Source organism: Hemibagrus wyckioides, linkage group LG15 (genome assembly GCF_019097595.1).
Source record: "Hemibagrus wyckioides isolate EC202008001 linkage group LG15, SWU_Hwy_1.0, whole genome shotgun sequence".
NCBI lineage: Eukaryota > Metazoa > Chordata > Actinopteri > Siluriformes > Bagridae > Hemibagrus > Hemibagrus wyckioides.
In genome coordinates, this window is record NC_080724.1 from 3,068,578 (window position 1) to 3,092,606 (window position 24,029).

The 24,029-nt window shown below is 40.7% G+C and overlaps 1 protein-coding gene across 1 annotated transcript in view; it reads right to left on the reverse strand.

The window, feature by feature from the left end:
• Nucleotides 1-1,821: 1,821 nt before the first annotated feature.
• Nucleotides 1,822-24,029, reverse strand: part of plagl2 (pleiomorphic adenoma gene-like 2) — a 37,366-nt gene continuing 15,158 nt past the window's right edge. The window contains exons 2-4 of the mRNA XM_058409553.1: nt 9,129-9,263; nt 8,613-9,043; nt 1,822-8,284 (exon numbers count right to left, since the gene is read on the reverse strand). Coding sequence (XP_058265536.1) covers nt 6,817-8,284; nt 8,613-8,908 — 1,764 coding nt within the window. The 5' untranslated portion in view covers nt 8,909-9,043; nt 9,129-9,263 and the 3' untranslated portion in view covers nt 1,822-6,816. The remainder of the gene's footprint in view (nt 8,285-8,612; nt 9,044-9,128; nt 9,264-24,029) is intronic.

The following is a 24,029-nucleotide window of genomic DNA, read 5'->3' on the forward strand; positions in this document are numbered from 1 at the left end:
CAGAATTAGAATAATTATTATCGTAATTATCGCCCTTGTTAATAAGCCACGGATGATTCGATGGATGGACACGGATTTTTCCTTCAAATAATAATCATATATAATATATATCGAAATGAATTAAAGATGACATTTCTCTCCTCATTTCAGTCTAAAATCAAGCACGGGCATTTCTCATTTCTCCCCCCTTTTATTTTATTTTTTTTAAAACATCTTTATCAATGCTGCCGATTTAATTGTGAAGCCGTCTTTATATTCAGAAAGCACATAACCTACAGATCTCTGTATTTCTGTTCATTCGTCTATTCTTTCTTACAGGGGAACAAAATCTGAAGGACCACTGTAAAACTGTTAGCATCAGAGACAGTTCCCTTGTTCGTGTGTGTGTGTGTGTTATTGTTCGAGCTGCGAAGGCAGAAAGCCAGGGCAGTCCAGCGGAAACGCTCGAAACCTGACAGAAGTGTGTGTTAAGGCTAGTGGAAGTGCAGGAAGTCCATCAGGTGCTCCGAGGTAGCGCTTTATCTTCAAATCCCTGTCTACATGGTGTGTATGAGAAGTACTACTACTTTTGTCAGTATATTGATTGTGTGTGTGTGTGCTTGTAATCAATTTCTCAATTCTCAAATTTGCCTTAGTGACAATTTAATATGTAAAATAAAAGATAAGACTTCTGTTTAGTCCAGATTCAATTCAGACTAGTTAGTATGCCGTACCGCGTGACCTCCATGTCCGTATCTTTAGGCTGAAGTTTATTACAGAGAGAAGTATTGGTGTCTCATATAAATTATATGCCACTAGGTGATGAAGCAGATTGCAGTACCTCTGGAGATCCACCAGCATTAATAGTTAATGGTTAAAAAAGAAAAACAGCCACGATTACATAGTTTTCCAGTTCCTCTATGAATTCATATCGATCTCCACATCCTGTATTAAATCTGCAGAGCTGCTTTCAAGCAGCCATTTCTTAGAGACTATTATTCATCTGGAAAAAAAAACAAAGGTTTTAAGGATTATTACAACAAAAAAAAACTATTTTCTACAGATGTACTTTTTCTTGCCTGTGGAGCGTGTGCATTATTGCGTACATCTCCAGTGGATGTAAATACACAGCTTTGTATTGTTGCATTGTGAAGCTCTGTATGTACAGGTCATGTCCTTGTTTTACGTCGAAAGCATGTTTTGCATTTTATAAAAAAAGGAAGAAAAACAAAACAAAAAACACGGCCCTCTTTCCTTTAAACGAATGTCTACAATGTACGAAAAACAATAAAAGTGCCGATTCGTTTGAAAGACGTTTTGAAATTCAGTCCAATCGAAAACGCTGGCTTGCTTGTAAACCGGGAAGATTTCCAGTATGACGGCGATTTCTCCAAATCTGACTCGTCCAACATACCCTACATCGCCAAAAGTTTTGGGACGTCTGTCTGGTGCACATGAATGTAATATGGAGTTGTCCCGCCCTTTGCAGCTATAACAGCTCCAACTCTTCCGGGCTTCCCACAAGGTTTAGGAGTGTGTTTATGGGAATTTTTGACCATTCCTCTAGAAGTGCATTTGTGAGGTCAGGCACTGATGTTGGACGAGAAGGTCGGGCTCGCAGTCTCCACTCTAATTCATCCCAAAGGTGTTCTGTCGGGTTGAGGTCAGGACTCCGTGCAGGCCAGTCAAGTTCCTCCACCCCAAACTCACTCATCCATGTCTTTATGGACCTTGCTTTGTGCACTGCTGTGCAGTCATGTTGGAACAGGAAGGGGTCATCCCCAAACTGTTCCCACAAAGTTGGGAACATGAAAATGTCTTGGTAGGAACTAAGGGGCCCTGAAAACCTACACCTGAACTCAAATGATTCGGAGGGGTGTCCCAAAACTTTTGGCAATATACTGTATAAGAATGAAATCATGGCATGCTATTTTGTTCTTGTTTTATTCGCATTTGAGAGAATGTTGGGCTTAAACAGAGCCCTGGGACCTGTAAGTATAGGCTTTGAGGTATTGTGGTATAATTAGGCCTGCCTTAAAGCCTGCTTTTTTATCACTTGGAACCTTGCCTTCACATTTTCATTTTTTTCTTTTCCATTTTGTTTGTACGCAGCGGTGTGGTTTCCTGCCTCGGCTGTACGGTATGCGAATGGCAGTTTTCAGCCATAACCTATGGTTGCTTATTCTAGCACCCTCTCCCACCACAGCCAGCAGGAAATCACCCCAGGAAGGAGAGAAAGAAGGGGGGCAGGGGTGGAGAGAGAGGATGTTAAGGCTAGACAAAGGTATATAAACCCACGGGTTTGTCTTTTTTTTAATGATTTTTAACATCATACATTACAAGTCAAAAGGTACAATGTTCTGTACAATAAGTAAATAGGTTTTGTTGTAATGTCATTCTCTTTGGATCAACCAATATACATATCTGTCTCTTTACATTGCAGCAACTGATTGTAGGTGATAGATAGTGGAACTGGTTGTCATATAATCTTATACAATTTTCTTTTTCCCTGTAGCTGATAAAATCCCATGCTTATATAAAATAGTGTAAGGATGAATGAAGAAAATGTCCCGTTGTTTTTTTTTTTTTTTTTCTTGTTCTTTCCCAGGGGTGGCAGTAATAAGCAAGTACTAAAAATAAGAGGACTATGTCGCTAAACAAGATACATAAAGAGCTTGGAATGCAAGACTTACATTAAGCTAAAAATAAATGAAACTACAATTTGACAGCACTTTTTTTTTTCTCTCTCTCTCTCTCTTTTTAAAGGCATTTTCATTCTTTAAGTCAGATTGTAATTTCCTTTCTCCTTACATCTATGATATTTTGATAAAAATCATTGCCATTTTTTAATAGCGTAGTTAGACACCTACATGTTTTGGGAGAAATCGGATAAGTGCATCCCTAGTAGGTGCATTGGAGATTTTTTTTTTTTTGTTTGTTTTTGTTTTTTTTTTTGTTTTTGATCAATCGTAAAGAAGGGACGGGATACATTATTATAGATAGGGTTTGACATCAAATCAACTGACCCTTCAGCACAATGGACACACAGAGGTGACCAGAAATGGAGCTCCTTTTCGTTTTCTATTAGTGGGTCAGAGGCTCTAGAAGCAGGACTGATCAGAAGGACTATTAATCTTAAGACCAACTAGCAACAAACGCTGCACTGCTTGGTTGCCTCTGCATCAATGACTCCTCCTTTATTTTCTTTACCAAAACTTCATGACATCTGAGCTCTATCCTGTCATGTGCTTATTATATAAAACATAATCTAAAAATGTTTTTAATTGAAAGGGGAGGAGTTCTGACTGCTCTGTCATATTTAGTTAATTTTAAAATATTTAAAAAAATTAATTGTCAGGAATCGATGTTTTCCATCTCTTTCTTTTTTTTCCGTTCGCAGAAATAGCGATAATTTTTGACTTTTACAGCAAGGGGTTTAAAGATAATTCTAAACACAAGCACATTTTGTTGTTTCTCAAGTCCGAATAAAAAATAAAAAATAAAAATGCACAAAACAAGAGGCGGGGCAAAACATGAGAAATATTAGTGAACGTCTATAAAAAAAAAAAAAAAAAAATACTGTTACTCCTTTGGAAGAGGAGGAAAGGGGGGAAAAACAAACATACATATAGATTAATAAATTCTACACATTGAACTAATGGCACATACATGTACAAGATCAAATACAAAATTAAAACAAAAAACATATAAGGCTGAAATTTCAAGAAAAAGGAAAAAAAATACTCCTTTCAAAGGTTTAAAAGTGCTAGAATTCAGATCAGCTCACAGAAAACCCGGGGAGGACAAACTCAGAAGTTGCCAATAGCTTTAATGTTGAATATTTTTTCCTCATTGCTTTAGTAAACGGATTTCTTTCTATTTGTTAAGAAAAACAAAATGCATAGCTTTGCTTAGCTTTATGACCTTATACTGCAGTTTATTTATTTATTTTTATTATTATTATTAGATTCGGTTTTAGGATGGTTACCCGTCATACTTTACATATTAATGTGACATTTAAACACCTCTACATTTACAAGTGCCTGTCGAATAAATGTGTTAATTTTTTTTTTCTCTCTCTCTCCTTCACCGATAAAATACGATCAAAAGGGGAATAAATGCTAAAAAATAAAAAAAAAAATTTCACACAATCCAAATTGAATATAAAGGGGAATGTGAGAAAAAAAATTCAAATGCATATTTGGCTTTCTTCTTATTCTTGGTCAGAACCTGTAGCGATTCTTACAGTATATGCAGTGAAAGAAAAAATAAAATAAAATAAAAAAATCTCATCATTAGCTCTTTAGTTAGCAATTGTGCAAAAAAAGACGTTTCTTCTCCCCAGGTTTTTGGTATGAAAAAAAAAAAAAACAAACAAACAATGTATAATAAAATTAAATGAGGTGATGTGTTGTGTTGTTCTGAGGTCCTGTTTCAACAAACAGAAAATAATATATGACAACAAACGACTAGGCAATATCCCAATCAACTGTCCCATGCTTTGAATGTCAAAGACCAAGTCTGGTGACTTATTTGTTCTGGGTATTTTTTTTTTTTTTATGTCTTTCTTCAGACCCTTTGATCAAAATGTTCGTTTTTTTAATGGAAGAAAGCAGCTGTAAAAGGAGAACAGAAATGGACAAAGAGTTCAGTTTTAAAGATAACTCTGCAGAAGGATTTCCGCAAAAGTGTGGTCTATGACTGTTACCAACCATAGCACTAAAGCAGCATCGTAACTTTTTCAGATTTGTGTTGGGAAAGGGGGCGTGGCCTCGCGCTTGAGCGATTTCTTGATTTTTTTTTTGTTCACATTTACTACAAGGCTAGGGATGAGCAAAATCGGAGGTACCTTGGTGGAGAAAACACCACCGCCATATCATCAGGAATCGGATTCTTTGTTGTTGTTTTGTTTTCCAAAATCATTGATTTTAAGGTTTTTTCCTGGGAAACAAATCGATAAGGTATAATTGTCTAGGGATAACGAGCCACACCGAAGACATCTCCCGGGTTCTGTTCCAATACTGAAAGAGAATCATTCTGAAACTCGGGTCACATTACGGGTCCTCTCTAAAGCAACACTAAAGATTAACGAGTAGTTCATTCTAACTTGATTATTCTACTAATAGCCTATTACGCATGGGTCAAAATATCGTCCGTTGACCACGGGGGGAAAAAAAAAAAAAAGAACAAATAGTACAGGGAAGACTATAATGAAAAGCAATTACTTCATCCGTTTTTTGAACAAGGTCACATGATTATGTAAACCTGATTTTGTTGTGTTTTTCGTAAAAAAAAAATACCCCATCAGCAATTTTTAATTTTTTTCTTAATACGTCTATCTAAAGTACATTTTTACTAAAAATAAAAGCAATTATATATTTCTTTTTCGATGTGGTATCTTTCGTACACAGCAAAAATACTCTTGTAGATTAACAACCCCCCCCCCCCCAACCATCCCCTATTCTCGTCATTCCTTTTCTATTCACATATGTCAGGGTGATTATTACAATTTAACTATTAAACTCTATTTAACCTGCCTAAGAAAATTTTTTTAAAAAAGAAAAATCTTTGTGTTTGACATGAAACACATACGTATTAGAAGGAGGTGGGCAGGAACTGGAGGTAATATAAACTTTTGCGTCATGGAGATGCTAAAAAAATTAGTGCTGGGAGGAAGAAGGAAACCATTATGAAACACTTTCATTAGTTCAAATAGCAGAGAATATTTTAAATACAGTGTGTGTGTGTGTGTGTGTGTGTGTGATGCTTGGCTAGGAAGAAAAAGGTCAACTGGTGAAGGAAATAGGGAACTGAGGGTCAGCGGGTCACCATGGGAACCCCCTCAAAAAAAAAGGTCAAGTGCCTTCTGCTGTAAACAAAGTGCTTCCTTTGACTAACAAAAACCTGTTGTTTTTGTTGTTGTTTTTTTTACATCATCCTTTTATCTGTCCTTAGTCCTGAATGGTCACAGTGTATAAGAGCAGGATTGTAAAAATGCTGCCTCCTTCCTTTTATTGAATTTTTTATTTATTTATTTATTTTTTTTACCTTGCTTACAGAACTCTTGCACACGATACCTTTTAAAAGAACTGTGTGCATTTATATGGGGCAACTTGATTATACTTGATAAAAGTGTGTTTGTGTTAACATATGTAATATACTGGGGGGAGGGGGCTAAAACAACTGGAACTAATACATTTTATAGGGGAAAAATATTTTTTTATATATATATAATTTTATAATGAATTTGCTTTTGGCTCTGAAAGAGGAGAGGTCATTCAATCCCCCAGTCGTTTTCCTCTCCCCGTCTGCCAAGGCAGTTTTTAGTTAAAGGGCGATTAAATGATACCTGACTTTAATAGAACCGAGACGATATAAATTAAGTCTCACATTTGAATAAGCAAAAAAAACAAAAAAAAAGCTTAATAACTTCAAACTATTCTTTCTTAAGAATTAAAAAACATTTCAAACATCCTTTCTCCAACTCTCAATATTATTACTTTATAAAGTATGCGGTACCATGCCTTAAAGGCCTGCTGATGCTGCATCCTAACTAGGAATTGGTGAGACACGGGTCGAGGGAAAGGTTTAACTACAATATAGACGGAAAAGCCTAAATAAAAGCTCCAAGGTTTTCTTATTTCCTATGTTCTACTTCCTTTTAGAAAATAAATGGTTTTCCTCCAGGCTCATTTAAAAGCATTTGTGCGCTTCAATTAAGGCTTCTATGTGCTCAAGTGTTTTCTTCTCCCACCCCTAGAGGGAGCCCTGAAGCTCCTCTACCCTGGGCCACCACGGTCGTCTCGGCCTGCGGCAGACCAGGGTGGGGTGGGAGCCTCATTGAAAGGCCTGATGGAAGCGAGGCAAGGTGGTCGTGCTAAGGCTGGAGCTAAACACTGGAGGGAGTGGATGCAGGGGCCCGAGGCCAAGACCTCCACTGGAGCCCGGTTGCTCCTGAGGTTGAGGTTGCAAAGAGGTAAGAGGCACTGAGGCGGTTGCTGTGGCAGCATGAGACTCGGCAGCATGTGAGGATGCTGACGACGACGAGGAAGAAGAGGAGGCAGTGGAGGTGGAGTAGCCCATCACCAGGCCTCCCGAACTCATGGGAGTGCTATAGGGCGGCAGGTTTAGCGGAAAGAAGCCCAGTAAATGGGAGAAGTCCATGTTAGCAGCACACAGAGATTCAGCAATGACGGCAGGGCTTTTAGATAGGAGGGGATCCCCACACAGCTCATCTGTTAAGCCAGGTGGAGGCTCCAGGCCATCTTTATTAGGCGAGGCAGCTGAATGGGGATCAGCTGAAGGTGGCGGAGGGACTGGCAAGCCACTCTGCAGATCCATCAGGTAACTCTCCATCTCCACCTTTAGGGGCTTATCTAGTAAGTATGAGGTAGATCCAAGCTGGTACTTGGGAGGTTGGGAATGCTGCTGCTGGGGCTGAGGTTGCAGTGGAGTCTGTTGTTGGTGTGGTGGGGGTGGAGGAGAGGGGTGGTGTGTGTGGTGGTGGTGGTGGTGGTGATGTGGATGATGGTGATGTAAGGCCGAAGGAGGCTCCATGGAGCAACCCATACCCATAGCAGCAGACAGTGACCCAGGAACCAAGGAGTGATGGTGGCCCATTCCTGGGCTGGACATGGCCTGTAGGTGGTGTTGGTTGTACATGCCCATGGGGAACGGGGTGCCACTGCGGAAAGGTTTGGTCATCATGGAGTCCTTGTTGGGACCCATGCTACACATCATAGGACTGAGCTCTTCCTTCACAGCACAAGTTGGAGAGCCGGAACCGAGCAGAGCCAGCATATCTGGTGGCTCTGTCTTGATCTTCAGCAGCTCCTGTGAGTGGCTCTTCTTCACGTGTCTTGTGAGGTGGTCCTTTCTTCCGAAGCGCTGGGCACAGTACTGGCACAGGAAATCTTTGCGACCCGTGTGAACTACCATGTGTCGGCGAACATCCTTGCGCGTGTAGAAGCGACGGTCACAGTGATCGCAGGGGTGTTTTTTCTCCTTGGTGCCACCTGAAGACTTGCCGGAATGGCTCTTGAGGTGATCCAAGAGAGCAGGAGTGCTCTCGTAGCTCTGCAAACATACCTTGCAGGTCAGGTCTCCTGCTGTGGCAGAGTGCATGGCCACGTGGCGCTTGTAGCCGAGCTTCGTGTTATAGTGCTTGCCACACTCCTCACACTTGAAAGCTTCCTTGTTGGGGTCATGGGTCTGCAGGTGATTTTTCAGGTGATCTTTACGGTGGAACATCTTTTCACAGAATGAACACTGGTGGGTCTTCTGTGGGGAGTGTGTGGCCATATGCCTACAGTGAAGGTAGAGATAGGGTTTTAAAAAATGTGTAAGAACACTGGATTACAGTTTACATTATTGTGCAAACTATTAATATGACACTTGGGGTCTGATACAGAGGGTATGAGCTTTCACGAGTATTCCCGAATTGATAGTACATCCAAGATTTTGCCAAATATACACTCAACTCTCTGAAAACAGTCAGGAAAACTGCTATCAAGACTTACTGAACAGCCTCATGCAATGTGACTGATGCATGTCAAGGAATTCTCTCTAGAATGGACAGTGAGGCACCTAGCTAAGGACGATCTATTTGGACGAAGGTTTTCAGACTGACCTACCTGTAGAGCTTATATTTGGAGCTGAAGGCCTTGTGGCAGTGGGGCTGGGAACAGTGGAAAGGTTTCTCCCCTGTGTGACTGAATGTGTGGATTTGAAGCTTATCCTGGGAGCTGAAGAGGGTGCCACACACCAAACACTCGTTGCCGCTTTCCTCCTTCCCTGTCTCCTTCTCTTTCTCACTCTCTGTCCTCACTTGAGCTGGACCTCCAAACACTTTGGGGGCAGCTCGTCTATCCTCGTCCTCCAGCGTCAGTGTGGTTATGTGGTGTGGGGCATCGGCGGCAGCTGCTGCCATGGCAGCCCTATGGCGCCGTTGCCATTGAACCCCGGCCGTGGCTGCCCTACCTTCCAGGCTCTGTTCGGATCCTGCCTGGGGGTGGAGTTTAAGGGGGCAGTTTCTAGGGATTGTGTAGTCTCTTCTTTGAAAAATCTGCAACGGACAAAGCTTCTTCTTTCATATAATTGTAATCACTTAAAAAATTATTCTTAACTATGAAGGACATTTTATAACTTACCCTTTTTAAGGTACTCTTCTGGAAGAATAGCACTCTCTCTCTCTCTCTCTCTCTCTCTCTCTCTCTCTCTTTCACCCAGTCCCAACTGACATGGGTGGGGTCCAGGAAATATTAATACTGCTCATTTTGATTGTTCTGCAGGGAAATAAAATCATAAAGAAATATTAGAGCATCCACTGTATATTACACTGTGTAGCTGAAATCTACTCGTGAATACAAAAAGTACGTACATTGGATATTTTATATTCTTTCTGTCTATAAAATATCTTATTTATATACACTGATCAGGTATAACACTGTGAGCAGTGAGAGGTGACGTGAATAAGACTGATGATCTCCTTGGCACCTGTTAGTGGGTGGGATATATTAGACAGCAAGTCAACATTTTGTCCTCAAAGTTGATGTTAGAAGCAGGAAAAATGGACAAGTGTAAGGATTTGAACGAGTTTGACCAAAAGGGCCAAATTGTGATGGCTAGACCACTGGATCAGAACATGTCCAAAACTGCAGCTCTTGTGGGGTGTTCCCGGTCTGCAGTGGTCAGTATCTATCAAAAGTGGTCCAAGGAAGGAACAGTGGTGAACTGGCGACACGGTCGTTGATGCATGTGAGGAGCGAAGGCGAGCCAACAGACGAGCTACTGTTGCTCAAATTGCTGAAGAAGAATGCTGGTTCTGATAGAAAGGTGCCAGAACACACAGTGCAGGACCGGTCAGGGCTGTTTTGGCAGCAAAAGGGGGACATAATGTTATGCCTGGTCGGTGTATGTGATTTTCACCTAACGATTAGTAATTCTTGCTATGATTTTCCTGTAGTTCATAAACAAAACTGAAACCTGATTCTCACTATAAATAAAGCAGTTTATAAGAACATTAAAAAAAACAACACTTCAACATCTTCAGCTCCATGTAAGTATTGTTCTCTTGTTCAAGCATTCAGCAAGCACACACCGCCAATACACACACAGCACTTCTTCTGCAGGGTCATTTTTACTAAAATGCTGCAAAGTTGTTAAACAAGATGAATTCATGTCCAGGCCTTTGTTGTCTCATAACTTACAAAGCCTGGTCAAAATTGGCCTAAACAGGGAAAAATTCATAAGCAGGAAATCTCAGTGTTAACATATTCTGTAAAATAGCATACACACTGGTTTATTGTCAGCATGTGTGTGTGTGTGTGTACAGCTAACTGACAGCTGTGTTGCAGGACCGTAGCCGTCACCCGGCGGGGAGGGTGCAAGTGGCTGACACTTCTCCTTTTGAGACCCTCCGGGATGCTTTGTCTCATTGTCCTGCCTCTTCATCACACGCATGCAAACATACACACAGAGACGCGCAACCCATCCATCACACTTGCGGTATCTACTCCATCCTGCCGATCCTCCCCGCCCCCTCTGACCATGCACAAAAAGTATATTTTAAACCTATAGTGCATGATTAAACCTGTACCCTTGGTGTGTGTACAGTATGCAGTATGTTAAATTTTTTATCTGCATCCACATTAGTCTTCAGTTCTGTGTTAAGAACATGTTTTATGCATGTACAGGGGATCCCTCGGGGAGAGGATCTGGAAGTGCACACAGATTTCAGAAGTGCATCTGACATTTTGTTTTGAGATTAAAGGGCTTCCACATTCCTTTGGCCTGGAGGTGAAGGGTCAGCCTCCCGCCTTCACGTTTAACACGCACTACACGGTGAGACATCCGGCCGTTTAAAGCTGCACTAAAATAACCTCACAAACGGTCTGGAAAACGATTCAACCCGGCTATAACCACTCATAATCCTGGATAAATAACCTTGTACATATTGTACAACATTATTATTATTTAAATAGTCATGGTTCCTGGCCACTAAACCTGCACATTTATGCAGTTATCTAAACCCTGGCAAGCATAAAGCAGCGTAATGCTAAAATTCAGTTATTGTTCACATCAGAATGAAAGAAATAAGGTGATGACGTTGGTCATGGCATGGTTGTTTCGTGCCAGATGGGCTGGTTTGAGTTTTTTTTCAGAAAGTGCTGATCTCCTGGGATTTTCACACACACACACACAAAACAGTCTTTAGGGTGGAATCGTGCAGAAAACATCGAGTGAGTGTCGGTTCTGTGGGTGCAAATGCCTCGTCGATGAGAGAGGTCAGAGGAAAACGGCCAAGGTGCGATGTTTTGCGCATGCTAAGCTGCTTTTCTGTTCACCATGGATGTAAAGGGTAATTATTTGAGTTTGGATTTGTTTCGCATACTACTCTGTGTAAACTCTAGAGACTGGTGTGTGTGAAAATCCCAAGAGATCAGCTGTTTCTGAAATACTTAAAAGCCGGCCCATCTGCTACCAATATCCATGCCACAATCAGTTACAGAGATCACACTTTTGCCACATCTAAATTCTGATGTTGATGTCAGTATCATTTGAAAAAGCTCTTGGGGAACGCGCAGTTTTACTGGTGTTCCTGATGAAGCGGATAGTTAAGTGTAATTATAAATGAATAATTCAGTGGATCATTCAAAACTGAGTCTGCTTTCCTTCCTTGCTTCTTTCTTCTAACCCTTCATAAATGGAAACAGAGGTGTTCTTTCGATCCCACGTCATATCAGGAACGCGCCCACGGCTCTGATTCTGTGTTCGTGGGCGGTTACTAAAACAGTTACAACCACCAAACTCCCAGCATGCAATGTGTATAAAGTTTTTTTTTTTTTTTTTTTTGGTTATTATATATACCTAATAGTATTAAAACACATTCGGTAGCCAAAGCTATACTAGTCTAACTGCTGAATCCTAAAAGCTCCAATCAGAGGACAGAATGTAGGATGGGATATGCGAAGAAAGAATTTCACTGTGCTGTAATGTATATGTGACAAATAAAGGCTGTTTCATTTCATTTCATTTTCAAATTAGGGCTCATGTCCTCCAATCAGAGAGGCCCACTAAGGTCAGTGAGTACATTTATGTTCCACCTTCCTCAGGTAGGAGGGACCAGTGGACAGAAATAGTCATGGTTGACATGGTGGATCAAGCTTCATGCAGTGCACACTAAACAGGCATAACGCACTGTCCGAGTCCAATTTAAACTTCACACAAAGAAACAATCGCTTGTGTAATAAAAACAATTGTAAAGCTGGATTAAACATGTGCTACAATTACACCCTTTTCTATATACACTGATCAGGCATAACATTATGACCACCTGCCTAATATTGTCTTGGTCCCCCTTTTGCTGCCAAAACAGCCCTGACCCGTCATGCACGAAAATGGGTATTCTGACCCCTTTCTATCAGAACCAGCATTAACTTCAGCAATTTGAGCAACAGTAGCTCGTCTGTTGGATCGGATCACACGGTCCAGCCTTCACTCCCCACGTACATCAACGAGCCTCGGCCATCCATGACCCTGTCACCGGTTCACCACTGTTCCTTCCTTGGACCACTTTTGATAGATACTGACCACGGCAGACCGGGAACACCCCACAAGAGCTGCAGTTCTTCGAGCTGCACAGTTGATCCAGTGGTCTAGCCATCACAATTTGGCCCTTCATCAAACTTTACACTTGTCCATTTTTCCTGCTTCTAACACATCGACTTTGAGGACAAAATGTTGACTTGCTGTCTAATATATCTCACCCACTAACAGGTGCCATGATGGGGAGATAAACGGGTAATGGGGAGAAGCTCTTAAGTCAGTGATACACACATACCAGCAAGGAGGATGAACTGTCACGCTTTACTGACCACAGTGACAAGAACTGACAGACAGAGGAAGGGCGGAAAGGGCAGGTACCGGGTATAAGGGATAGGAACCAAACCCCCACCCCACACAGTAGAGTGTGTGATTTGCAATAATGGACAAGTTTCAGTTCCTCTCAGAATGTCTGTTTGGACCTCAATAAGAGTAGTGAGCAGTGGAAAGCCCCCATCATACACAAACACACACACACACACACACACTGTGTTTGCTCTGTGAAATCCTCACATCCCTGACAGTTAGACCCTAATAGACCTGGCTACCAACACGGGATGTGGCCACACTGTTTGTAACCCCTACACACACACACACACACACACACACACATTGTGACATGTGTGTAACCACTGTTCTTGATCCACTCCTTGAACATTCAGCCCAGGTATGTTGCTCATCACTTGTTCTGGTGTAACACAGGGTGTGGGTTTAGTACGTTAAGGCATATTAGTTTTATGCTAGCAGCTGATACCATGTTGCCACACACAGACACGCACATTTTTGACTTTGTTAAAAACAACAACAATTGAGTAGGTATAGTTTTTGCGAATGGAATTCTTCCCTCTGATTGGACGAGACATCGGTCATACAGGAAGTCCAGCAGCAGCTGCAGCAGTAGAAAGTGGATTGGTGTGTGTATGAACACAGCTCTGCTCTTATAGCGCTCCTTACATCCTTTAATCTGGAATAGTTTGCTATTATACCTGGTGTGTTTTTAGAGATCGCAAACTAATCTTTACTCCATGATACGCTATCAGTATTAGATTAGATTCAACTTTGTCACTGCACATGCGGGTACAAGGCAACGAAATACAGTATCTCCAACATCACACCATATGAACGTCCTTCCTCACAGTAGCGCTGAATGAACTCCATTTTCTTATAAAGATAAATATATGTTTGTTATTTCCTTTAAAAGATTTAAGGTTGGGAAAAGTAAAGGTTTAAAGTGAAGGCACATATGTACAAGAAATATCCACAATTTCCTACTTCCTGTATATCCTGAGTGACAGATTCCTCGTCCAATGAGAGGGAAGAATTCCACTCACAAACTACACCTACCTTTTCCGCTTTATCTGAATTTTCCTTGTGTTTTCTAATTTGTTATTTTTTTCCGGTTTTGTTATTTTTTTTCCGGATTTGTATTTTTTTTCTTCTTCCAGATTTGTTATTGTGTTTCCGGATTTGGGTTTTTTTTTCTTCCAGATTTGTTGTTTTTTTCTGGATTTGTTATTGTGTTTCCGGGTTTGGGGGGTTTTTTCTGGATTTTTTTTTCTTTCTGGATTTGTTTTTCCCCCCAGATTTGTTATTTTTTTCTGAATTTGTTTTTTTCCCCCCCAGATTTGTATTTTTTTTCCGGGTTTGTTTTTTTTCCGGATTTGTTATTTTTTTCCGGATTTGTTAATGTGTTTCCGGATTTTTTTTATCATGTTACTGGATTTGTTATTGTGTTTCCGTATTTCTTTCTTTTTTGTCCCCCAGATTTGTTATTGTGTTTTCTGAACAAACCCCTAACATCAGTAACATAAATTAGACCAGTGTAAAGCTAGTATTGACCCTCTGTGGCTGTCAGTTATGAAGTGCAAAGCATTCTGGGTAGGATCCTTATCCAAAGTTACAGTTTTAGTCAAGCTGTTTTTACGCATCAGGAAGCAGTGGCTTACTATTCTCTTATTGATCATTATCTCTAACTGCTTTAGGTGAGCAGCTGCTGTTATTGACAACCCAACACTGACTTTAAGGCTGATACACGATACATATCTCTGAATTTTCTAAAAGTGAGCGAAATGTAGTTCGGTAAGTTAAACACACGAGATCACGAGAACTTTCATTTAAACAGACTCGGATGGAAATAAAATGCAAACACAGAGTTTCCTTTCCTGTTTGAAAATATACAGCTGCACAATATATCCACATCTAAATGAAATATTTATAGTACATAAATAGCTTACATTAAATAGAAATAAGCCTTTGTCCATCATACTGCTGTTTAAAACACTGGAAAAGATCTGAAGTGATATTGATCATTTTCTCTCTATGCTTTTTATTATATTGTAATTAAAATAATTTATATGATGATCGTGTGTATGTACACCGACCAGGCATAACATTATGACCACCTGCCTAATATTGTCTTGGTCCCCCTTTTGCTGCTAAAACAGTCCTGACCCGTCCTGCACTGTGTATTCTGACCCCTTTCTATCAGAACCAGCATTAACTTCTTCAGCAATTTGATCAACAGTAGTCTGTTGGATCGGATCACACGGGCCAGCCTTCACTCCCCACGTGCATCAATGAGCCTTGACCGTCCATGACCCTGTCACCGGTTCACCACTGTTCCTTCCTTGGAGCACTTTTGATAGATACTGACCACTGCAGACTGGGAACACCCCACAAGAGCTGCAGTTTTGGAGATACTCTGATCCAGTGGTCTAGCCATCACAATTTGGCCCTTTCGGTCAAACTTGTTCATGACCTTGTCGCTTGTCCATTTTTCCTGCTTCTAACATCAACTTTGAGGACAAAATGTTCACTTGCTGTCTAATATATCCCACCCACTAACAGGTGCCATGATGAGGAGATCATCAGTCTTATTCACTTCACATAGCTGCAATCTATTAAACGTGCAAGAACCGTGCTGCTGGCTCTCATGGCTTGGACGCTCTTGCAAAAGAGATTTTTTAAATCTTACTGTGCTTTTCCTGATCAAATAAACAGTAAATAAATAAAATAAAAAGTACTTCCACTTTTGGATGCAACATCATTCCCTACAGCACCATTGTTTTCCTTTTTTTTTTTTTTTTTTTTTTTACTAACTAGGCCTTCTTCAGGAGTGTGGAGACCGGTGCTCTATCTGCGTCCAGAGAAATTGTAAGCGAGTGCTCAAGGCCAGGTTTGTGTGCGGGCGGAATTGAGAAGTAAAATTATCCACATAAACTGTGTCGTCTCATCCTTTATCTCTTTTGAAAATACATTAATATAACTTATAAGTCTTGCAAAAGAGATCAAAAAGAAGACGGTACGAAAGGTACAGGCGCTAAGTGCATGTGATTAAAAGAGTATGTGGAAGTCAATCCCATCCTCCTTATGCCAAAACAAACAGAGAAATCGTCATCTCGTATTCCCTGCTTAACACAGACACATCAGAGGCACTGCTGGGAAAAATAAACAGGCAAGATTAAAGTCTGTCTGCAGTGGACATTACGCCTATTGGTAAAAATTAGACATCGCTGATGGCTAAACAAGCCTGGACACACAGGACAAGCAGATTCCAGACTATTAGATTTAAAATAAATAAATAAAAACCCTCTATGGATAAAACGGATTTTTTTTACTTTTTGATGCTGTGCTATTAGAATCCCAACATACACCAGTGAGACATGGCATGGTCAGGCTGCGGTCAACTGGTTTAACTCGGTGGGATTAATCAGTATGAATGGCTAACGGACAGCACGCTGGCTTAGTAGTTGGCATGTCTGCCTCGCACCTCCCCAGTCAAGGGTTTGATTTCTGGTGCTTTGGGGTTTCGGTCCAAATACATGTATTGTCCGCTGTGGAATCTTTAGAATTGTCGGTGTTGTGTGGGATTCTGTGTAATTGTGCCCTGGGTTGGAATGACACCTAGTCCAGGGAATGCCCCGAGTCTTTGTGGTCAGGCTCCAGGGTGCATGTGAAGGATAATCACTTTAGAAAATAGATGGACGGACAGATATTTTCTGAATCAGGAACAAATATGTGGAAACACTCGTTCGATTTAATCCAATTTATTTGTATAGCGCCTTTAACAGTGGACATTGTCTCAGTGTAGCTTTACAGAAGTATAGAAACATATGACAAAGTTCTTATTTATCCCTAATGAGAAGCCTTTATGAAGGAGAAATATATTTTTTTTAAAAATAGGAAAAAGAAAAGACCCAATTTCTAAATGAATTCTTTGTAAACAAAGGTCAGTTGGAGGTGGTTTCCTCCGTGTATCGGCCAACAATGGAAGAGGAAACCAGAAGAGTTTAGTCAAGCAAGAGGAGTTCGACCAAGTGTCTCAACAGCCTTTAAAAGCAACATTACTTGGTCCAGTTCAACAGGAAATGCTGTGTGTGTGTGTGTCTGTGCGCATGTGTATGTGTGTGTATGTGTGTGTGTGTTGCCAGATGCGCTGTCGATATGCCTGGGACTTCCCCTATTATAATTTACGACTAAAAACACAACTTCATCTTGAGGCATTCGGAAAGCCAGTCATGCACCTGCGAAGTGCAACTTTCAGTTGCCAAAGGAATCTGTTTGCTCAGTAGGTTTTCTGAGCATGTTCGCTGACTCTCATGAGTTCATCTCGGCATGGGGACGAGAGATATGGGTATAAAGGATGGGGGTATATATTTCTAATTTAAACATAAGGATTGTTTTAAATATAAACACATGAGGATTGGTCGTCATGCACAACTGCAGTAAAGATTCTTACTTTTCAGAATAAAAATCATTCTGAATTCTCTAAGCGATAACATGGCCTCTATGTCAGATATATACAACTCCTGTAGTCATAAGAAAACTACCAGCATTTGCATGTTTTATTTGTATCCTATGCTGTCCTACTGGTCAGTTCCTCCACGATTTTTTTTTTTTTGTTTTTTTGTGAGTGTTGTATACAAAATTTGCAAGAGCTAGAGAGTTGATGTTTTTTGTGCCTTGTTTGCTTGAATTTGTGAAAATGCAAGCACAGGATTCGTCCTTTAATTTACTGCCGGTGAAGACACACGTACACTTATATTGGCAAAAGTTTTGGGACTTTCTGCCTTTACATGCACATGAATGTAATATAGAGTTGTCCCGCCCTTTGCAGCTATAACAGCTTCAACTCTTCTGGGAAGGCTTTCCACAAGGTTTAGGAGTGTGTTTATGGGAATTTTTGACTATTCCTTTAGAAGCGCATTCATGAGGTCAGGTACTGATTTTGGACGAGGAAGTCTCTGCTCTAATTCATCCTCTATGGGGTCGAGGTCAGGACTCTGTGCAGGTCAGTCAAGTTCCTCCACACCAAACTCACTCATCCATGTCTTTATGGACCTTGCTTTGGTCACTGGTGTGCAGTCATGTTGGAACAGGAAGGGGTCATCCCCAAACTGTTCCCACAAAGCATGAAATTGTCCAAAATGTCTTGGTATGAAGCTGAAGCATTAAGAGTTCCTTTCACTGGAACTAAGGGCCCATGCCCAACCCCTGAATTCAATGATTTGGAGGGGTGTCCCAATACTTTTGGCAGTATAGTGTAATTGAAGTCTGTTTTCTATGATAGCTGTACTCATGTTAGACTCGTGTGAATCGATGAGAGTAGTAAAAATTGAGTCTGAACTTGTTGGTTTGTCTTTGGACACAATCATACTGGTGTCACATTTTATGTAACGCTCTATGGAAATCTGTCCAGCTTTACAGATGGCTGCTGAGTATCTGTATCCAGGTCATTTTCTGATCCAATCCACTGGCAGATTTTTTGCACTATGTAAACATACACTGATCACACAAAACATTATGACCACCTGCCTAATATTGTGTTGCTCCCCCTTTTGCTACCAAAACAGCCCTGACCCGTCCTGCACTGTGTATTCCGACACCTTTCAGGACCAGAACCAGCATTAACTTCTTCAGCAATTTGATCAACAGTAGCTCGTCTGTTGGATCGGATCACACGGGCCAGCCTTCGCTCCCCACGTGCATCAATGAGCCTTGACCGTCCATGACCCTGTCACTGGTTCACCACTGTTCCTTCCTTGGAGCACTTTTGATAGATACTGACCACGGCAGACCGGGAACACCCCACAAGAGCTGCAGTTTTGGAGATGCTCTGATCCAGTGGTCTAGCCATCACAATTTGGCTCTTCACTCAAATCCTTACGCTTGTCCATTTTTCCTGCTTCTAACATCAACTTTGAGGACAAAATGTTGACTTGCTGCCTAATATATCCCACCCACTACCAGGTGCCATGATGAGGAGATCATCAGTGTTATTCACTTCACCTGGCAGTGGTCATAATGTTATGTTATACCTGATCTTGAATATTAACAAAGGGCACATGTCTTAAAATCATTATGAGGTGAGGCTTATGACTATTATGAGGTCATAGAGTTATGGATGAAGGGGAATCTATGTGTGTCTTCTTTGTATGTGTGTGTTTGCTTTTGTGGAGTGTGTGTGTGTGTGTGTGTGTGCAGAGGTGAGTCGGGGGAACCCCTTCTGGCTGCAAGTGCTGTCTATGACATGGAACTCTGGAGCTGCAGCACCGTGCCAACTGGCAACCTGCCAACTCTCTCTCTCTCTTTCTCTCTCTCTCTTTCTTTTTTTTTCACCCCTCTTGTTTCTATTTATAAACCTCCTTTTCATCACCTTTTCTCATTCATCCCTCCCTCTCTTTTTTTTTTGGCAGCCATGTGTGCCCTCCTTTTACACATGCTGATCATTAAGCCATGAAATTGATCAGCAATCATTCATCAGGATGAACTGACCGTCTGTCCCGATCTGATCGGTCATTTTATTAGCAACGAATCCCCATTCATCAGCAATGTATGAAATCGATTCGAAGGAAAAACAGAAAAATAATGGATACTGTTCTTTCTGGTAAAATCATCTCCTTTCAAACACCTGTAAGGTTTCCATCTGCTGCTCAGCTCGATATTGCAGCCCAGTAAAAACCAACTGGGAGAACTGGAACAAATCTGAGATGTACAGTACGATCATTTTTATAATAATCTATAACGATATTAGTACGAGTATCAGACATTATAACAGATACCTCTTTGTAGTCACTGCAATATATCACTCTAGTAGCAGTCATAACAGCATTATTACACTATTATTACACATTCTTGACCGTATAATACACAGGTATAGCAAGGAAGCGGTTTATAATCACAGTATCTGGTGTCACCCAGATGAGGAGGGGTTTCATTTTGAGTCTGGTTTCTTCAGGGATTTTTTTTTCTTTTTGCTCATGATCATTTATGACAAATTTTTAGATTATCATTTACAGATAAAATCGAATTGAATAGTTGTAGTATTGTGTGTTTTTAAACTAATCCCAGAGTTGTATGTGGACAAAATCAGATCTAAATCAACATTTCTTCTCTTTTCCCCCCAGTAGACTCTTCCTCACAATTCCTGTGAAATCTAAACACTCAGCAGCCACTTTATTAGGAACACCATACTGATACTGGGAGGTTTTCTTCGGCTTTGGCTCTGAGAACAGCCTCAGATCTTCATGTTCTTGGAAACATTTCGATTCACGTTGAGGAAATTTCATCATGTGATTTTGTCTGCATATGCAGATTTTGTCAGCTCCACGTTCAGAGAGGTTGCTGAAAGTACACGGGATTCAGTGTAAAGTTCGTGTTCAACCTGAGCCTGGTGTATCATCGTGATGAAAGTAGAAGACGGGTAAACTGTGGCCGTGGTCAGCAAGAACAATATCCATAGACTGGGGCACTTCGAACTGCTATTAAAGGAGCCGGTGGATTCTGAGAATACATTCCCCACACCGTTACACCACCAGCAGCCTGTTGACACTAGGGCCATGCATTCATGCCATCAGTGCCAAATTGTGACCCTACCATCTTCATGTCATAACTGAAATACATAAGAGTCATCAAACTAGATCATATTTTTTTCCCGAACTCTCCAGTTCTGGTGAGGTGGTGCCGAGGGTACACTGGTTGTCTTTTTTCTGCTTTTAAAGCCCATCTCCCTCAAAAAGTTTGATGTGATTTGAGATGCTTTTCTGGTCACCACAGTTATAAAGAGTTACCATAGCCTTCTTGTCAGCTGGAATCATTCTGACCTTTCTCCTCTGACCTCTCTCATCGCACTGGATGGCTCTTTTCTGTTCTACACCAGTCGTGTATAAAAATCCCAGGAGATTTCTGAAATCTGAAACCGGGTAGCAACAACCACGCACAGGTGAAATCGCGAGATCACATTTTTGACCGTTCTCATGCTGAACATTAATCGAAGCTCTTGCCTCGTAGCTCCTTGATTGGCTGATCGGATAACCGCATGCATGAGCGGATAAATTGCGTACTATATATTACATATACCAATCAGGCATAACATTATGACCACTGAGAGGTGACGTGAATAAGACGGATGATCTCCTCATCATGGCACCTGTTAGTGGGTGGGATATATTAGGCAGCAAGTCAACATTTTGTCCTCAAAGTTGATGTTAGAAGCAGGAAAAATGGACAAGCGTAAGGATTTGAGCTTTGAGTTTGACGAAGGACCAAATTGTGATGACTAAGACGCCCGGTGTTCCCGGTCTGCAGTGGTCAGTATCTATGTAAGTATCCTTAAAGTCCTGCTAACATCTTGGTGCCAGATACCACAGCACACCTTCAGGGATATAGTGCCTCGATGGGTCAGGGCTGTTTTGGGAGCAAAAGGGGGACCAAAACAATATTAGGCAGGTGGTCATTTTGTTATGCCTGATCGGTGTAATAGACCACACAGCGATTTTATATAATTACTATTATAGTATGCCATTATATACTGTATTACAATTATGTGATATATAATAATTATATAAAAATTGACACAACTCAATTCTACATCTCAGGGTAAATTACACTTGTTAATTGATTTAATTGAACTTACTTAATTACATCTACTTATTATATTGGTATTATATATCGGTAATCATTTTATTTCCACAGTCAAGTATATTAATATATTAATATTTTATATATATATATATATATATATATAAAAATAAAAAGATTTCTTTGAAAAATATTATTGGAGATTTATGAACATTTCAAATAACAAACATATATACTTTTCTTAATTGAGTTGCAACAGACAGACTTACAAAAATCTGATTTTTTAAAATTTAATTTAACTTTAATTTTAATAAATTGTTTTATTTCATTTAGAATATGTGGTCAGTCAAATTAAAAAAATTACATATAATATCTCTCTCCGTCTCTTTCTTTCTTTCTGAAGAGACTCCTCCCTCTTTCTGCGCTCTCTCTCCCTCTCTTTCTCCCTCTTGCTTTCTTTCTGTCTCACTCTCTCCCTCTTTCTATGCTCTCTGTCTCTCCCTTTCTATTTCTCTCTCCCTTTCTTTCTTTCTTTCTTTCTTTCTTTCTTTCTTTCTTTCTTTCTTTCTGTCTCTCTCTTTCTCCCTCTTTCTGTGCTCTCTCTCCCCCCCTTTCTATTCCTCCGTCTCCCTTTCTTTCTTTCTTTCTGTCTCTCTCTCTCAATCTCTCTCCCTTTCTTTCTTTCTTTCTCTCTCTCTCTCCCTCTCTCAATCTCTCTCCCTTTCTTTCTTTCTTTCTTTCTTTCTTTCTTTCTTTCTTTCCTTCTTTTTCTTTTCTTACCCGACCTTTCTTCCTTGCTTTTTTCCCCTTTATCCTTCTTTTATATGTTAATTCCTTCATGTATATTTTTTTTATCTATTTATATTTTGTCGCATATATGCACTAATGGTTTCTGTTGTCTCTTGGTTAATAAAGAGAGTTTTAAAAGTCAAAAGTTTCTTTCTTTCTCTCTTTCTTTCTTTCTTTCTTTCTTTCTTTCTTTCTTTCTCTTTCTCCCTCTCTCTCTCAATCTCTCTCCCTTTCTTTCTTTCTTTCTTTCTTTCTTTCTTTCTTTCTTTCTTTCTGTCTCTCTCTTTCTCCCTCTTTCTGCGATCTCTCTCTCTCCCTCTCTTTCTCCCTCTCGCTTTCTTTCTGTCTCTCTATATCTCACTATCTCTTCCCCTCTTTCTGCGCTCTCTCTCTCTCTCTCCCTTTCTATTTCTCTGTCTCCCTTTCTTTCTTTCTGTCTCTCTCTCCCTCTCTTCTTTCTTTCTTTCTTTCTTTCTTTCTTGCTCTCTCCCTCTCTCAATCTCTCTCCCTTTCTTTCTTTCTTTCTTTCTTTCTTTCTTTCTCTCTCTCTCTCTCTAACTCTCTCTCTCGCTTTCTTTCTGTCTCTCTATATCTCACTATCTCTTCCCCTCTTTCTGCGCTCTCTCTCTCTCCCTTTCTATTTCTCTGTCTCCCTTTCTTTCTTTCTGTCTCTCTCTCCCTCTCTTCTTTCTTTCTTTCTTTCTTGCTCTCTCCCTCTCTCAATCTCTCTCCCTTTCTTTCTTTCTTTCTTTCTTTCTTTCTTTCTTTCTTTCTTTCTCTCTCTCTCTCTCTCTCTAACTCTCTCTCTCGCTTTCTTTCTGTCTCTCTATATCTCACTATCTCTTCCCCTCTTTCTGCGCTCTCTCTCTCTCTCTGTCTCCCTTTCTTTCTTTCTGTCTCCCTTTCTTTCTTTCTGTCTCTCTCTCCCTCTCTTCTTTCTTTCTTTCTTTCTTTCTCTCTCTCTCTCTCTCCCTCCCTCTCTCTCTCTCTCTCTCTAACTCTCTTTCACACACACATATTGAAATGCGGTCAGCGACAAACAAAATCTGGGTTCAGCCTCGTCAGCACGGCCTAAAACAACTCGCATTGTTGAAATGACCCTTTTGTTTACAAAAAAAAAAAAAAAATCGGACAAGTTTGAACAGACCCTGCCCCTCTCTCCGGTCAGCTCACACCTCCTCTGTTCATACCTGTTCCTGAAGTAGGGTCGAGAGTTCGGAAAAAAATAACATTCCTGCATAAGAAGGCAGCGAAAACATGGACACATTCTTTATGCTTCTTTTCCGACTAGTACGTGAGAGCGTGCTTGTGTGTGTGTGTGTGTGTTGTGAGATGGTCCCAGGTGCCTGAATATGTACAGACATGGCCAACAAGGAGTAAATAAGTCAAGTATGGTCCAGGGGCTGTCTCATCTATCTATGCAGAAACATAAATGGGGCTTTGTATCGTCTCTGCTGCTGCACGTGTATTGAGTTACTGATCAGAAGAGAGCGATTACGTGACTCGCCATAGTGTCGTGTTATACCGCCTCTCCCGAAAGCAATGCCCCGGCTACTACTAACATCTCTGATGTCAGATAGGGATCAGCTACACACTACTGCTCACTACTATCCAGCTCACACACAAACAAGGGGTATACTCATTCCACACACACACACACACACACACACTCCTCGTGCTTAAATATCCAACAAAATCCTATGGAGTAAAACAAAGTGGTTTATGCATGGCCGAGCATGTGCGAATGCATATGTGTGTGTGTGTGTGTGTGAGAGAGAGACTCCCTGAGGACTGTGGGG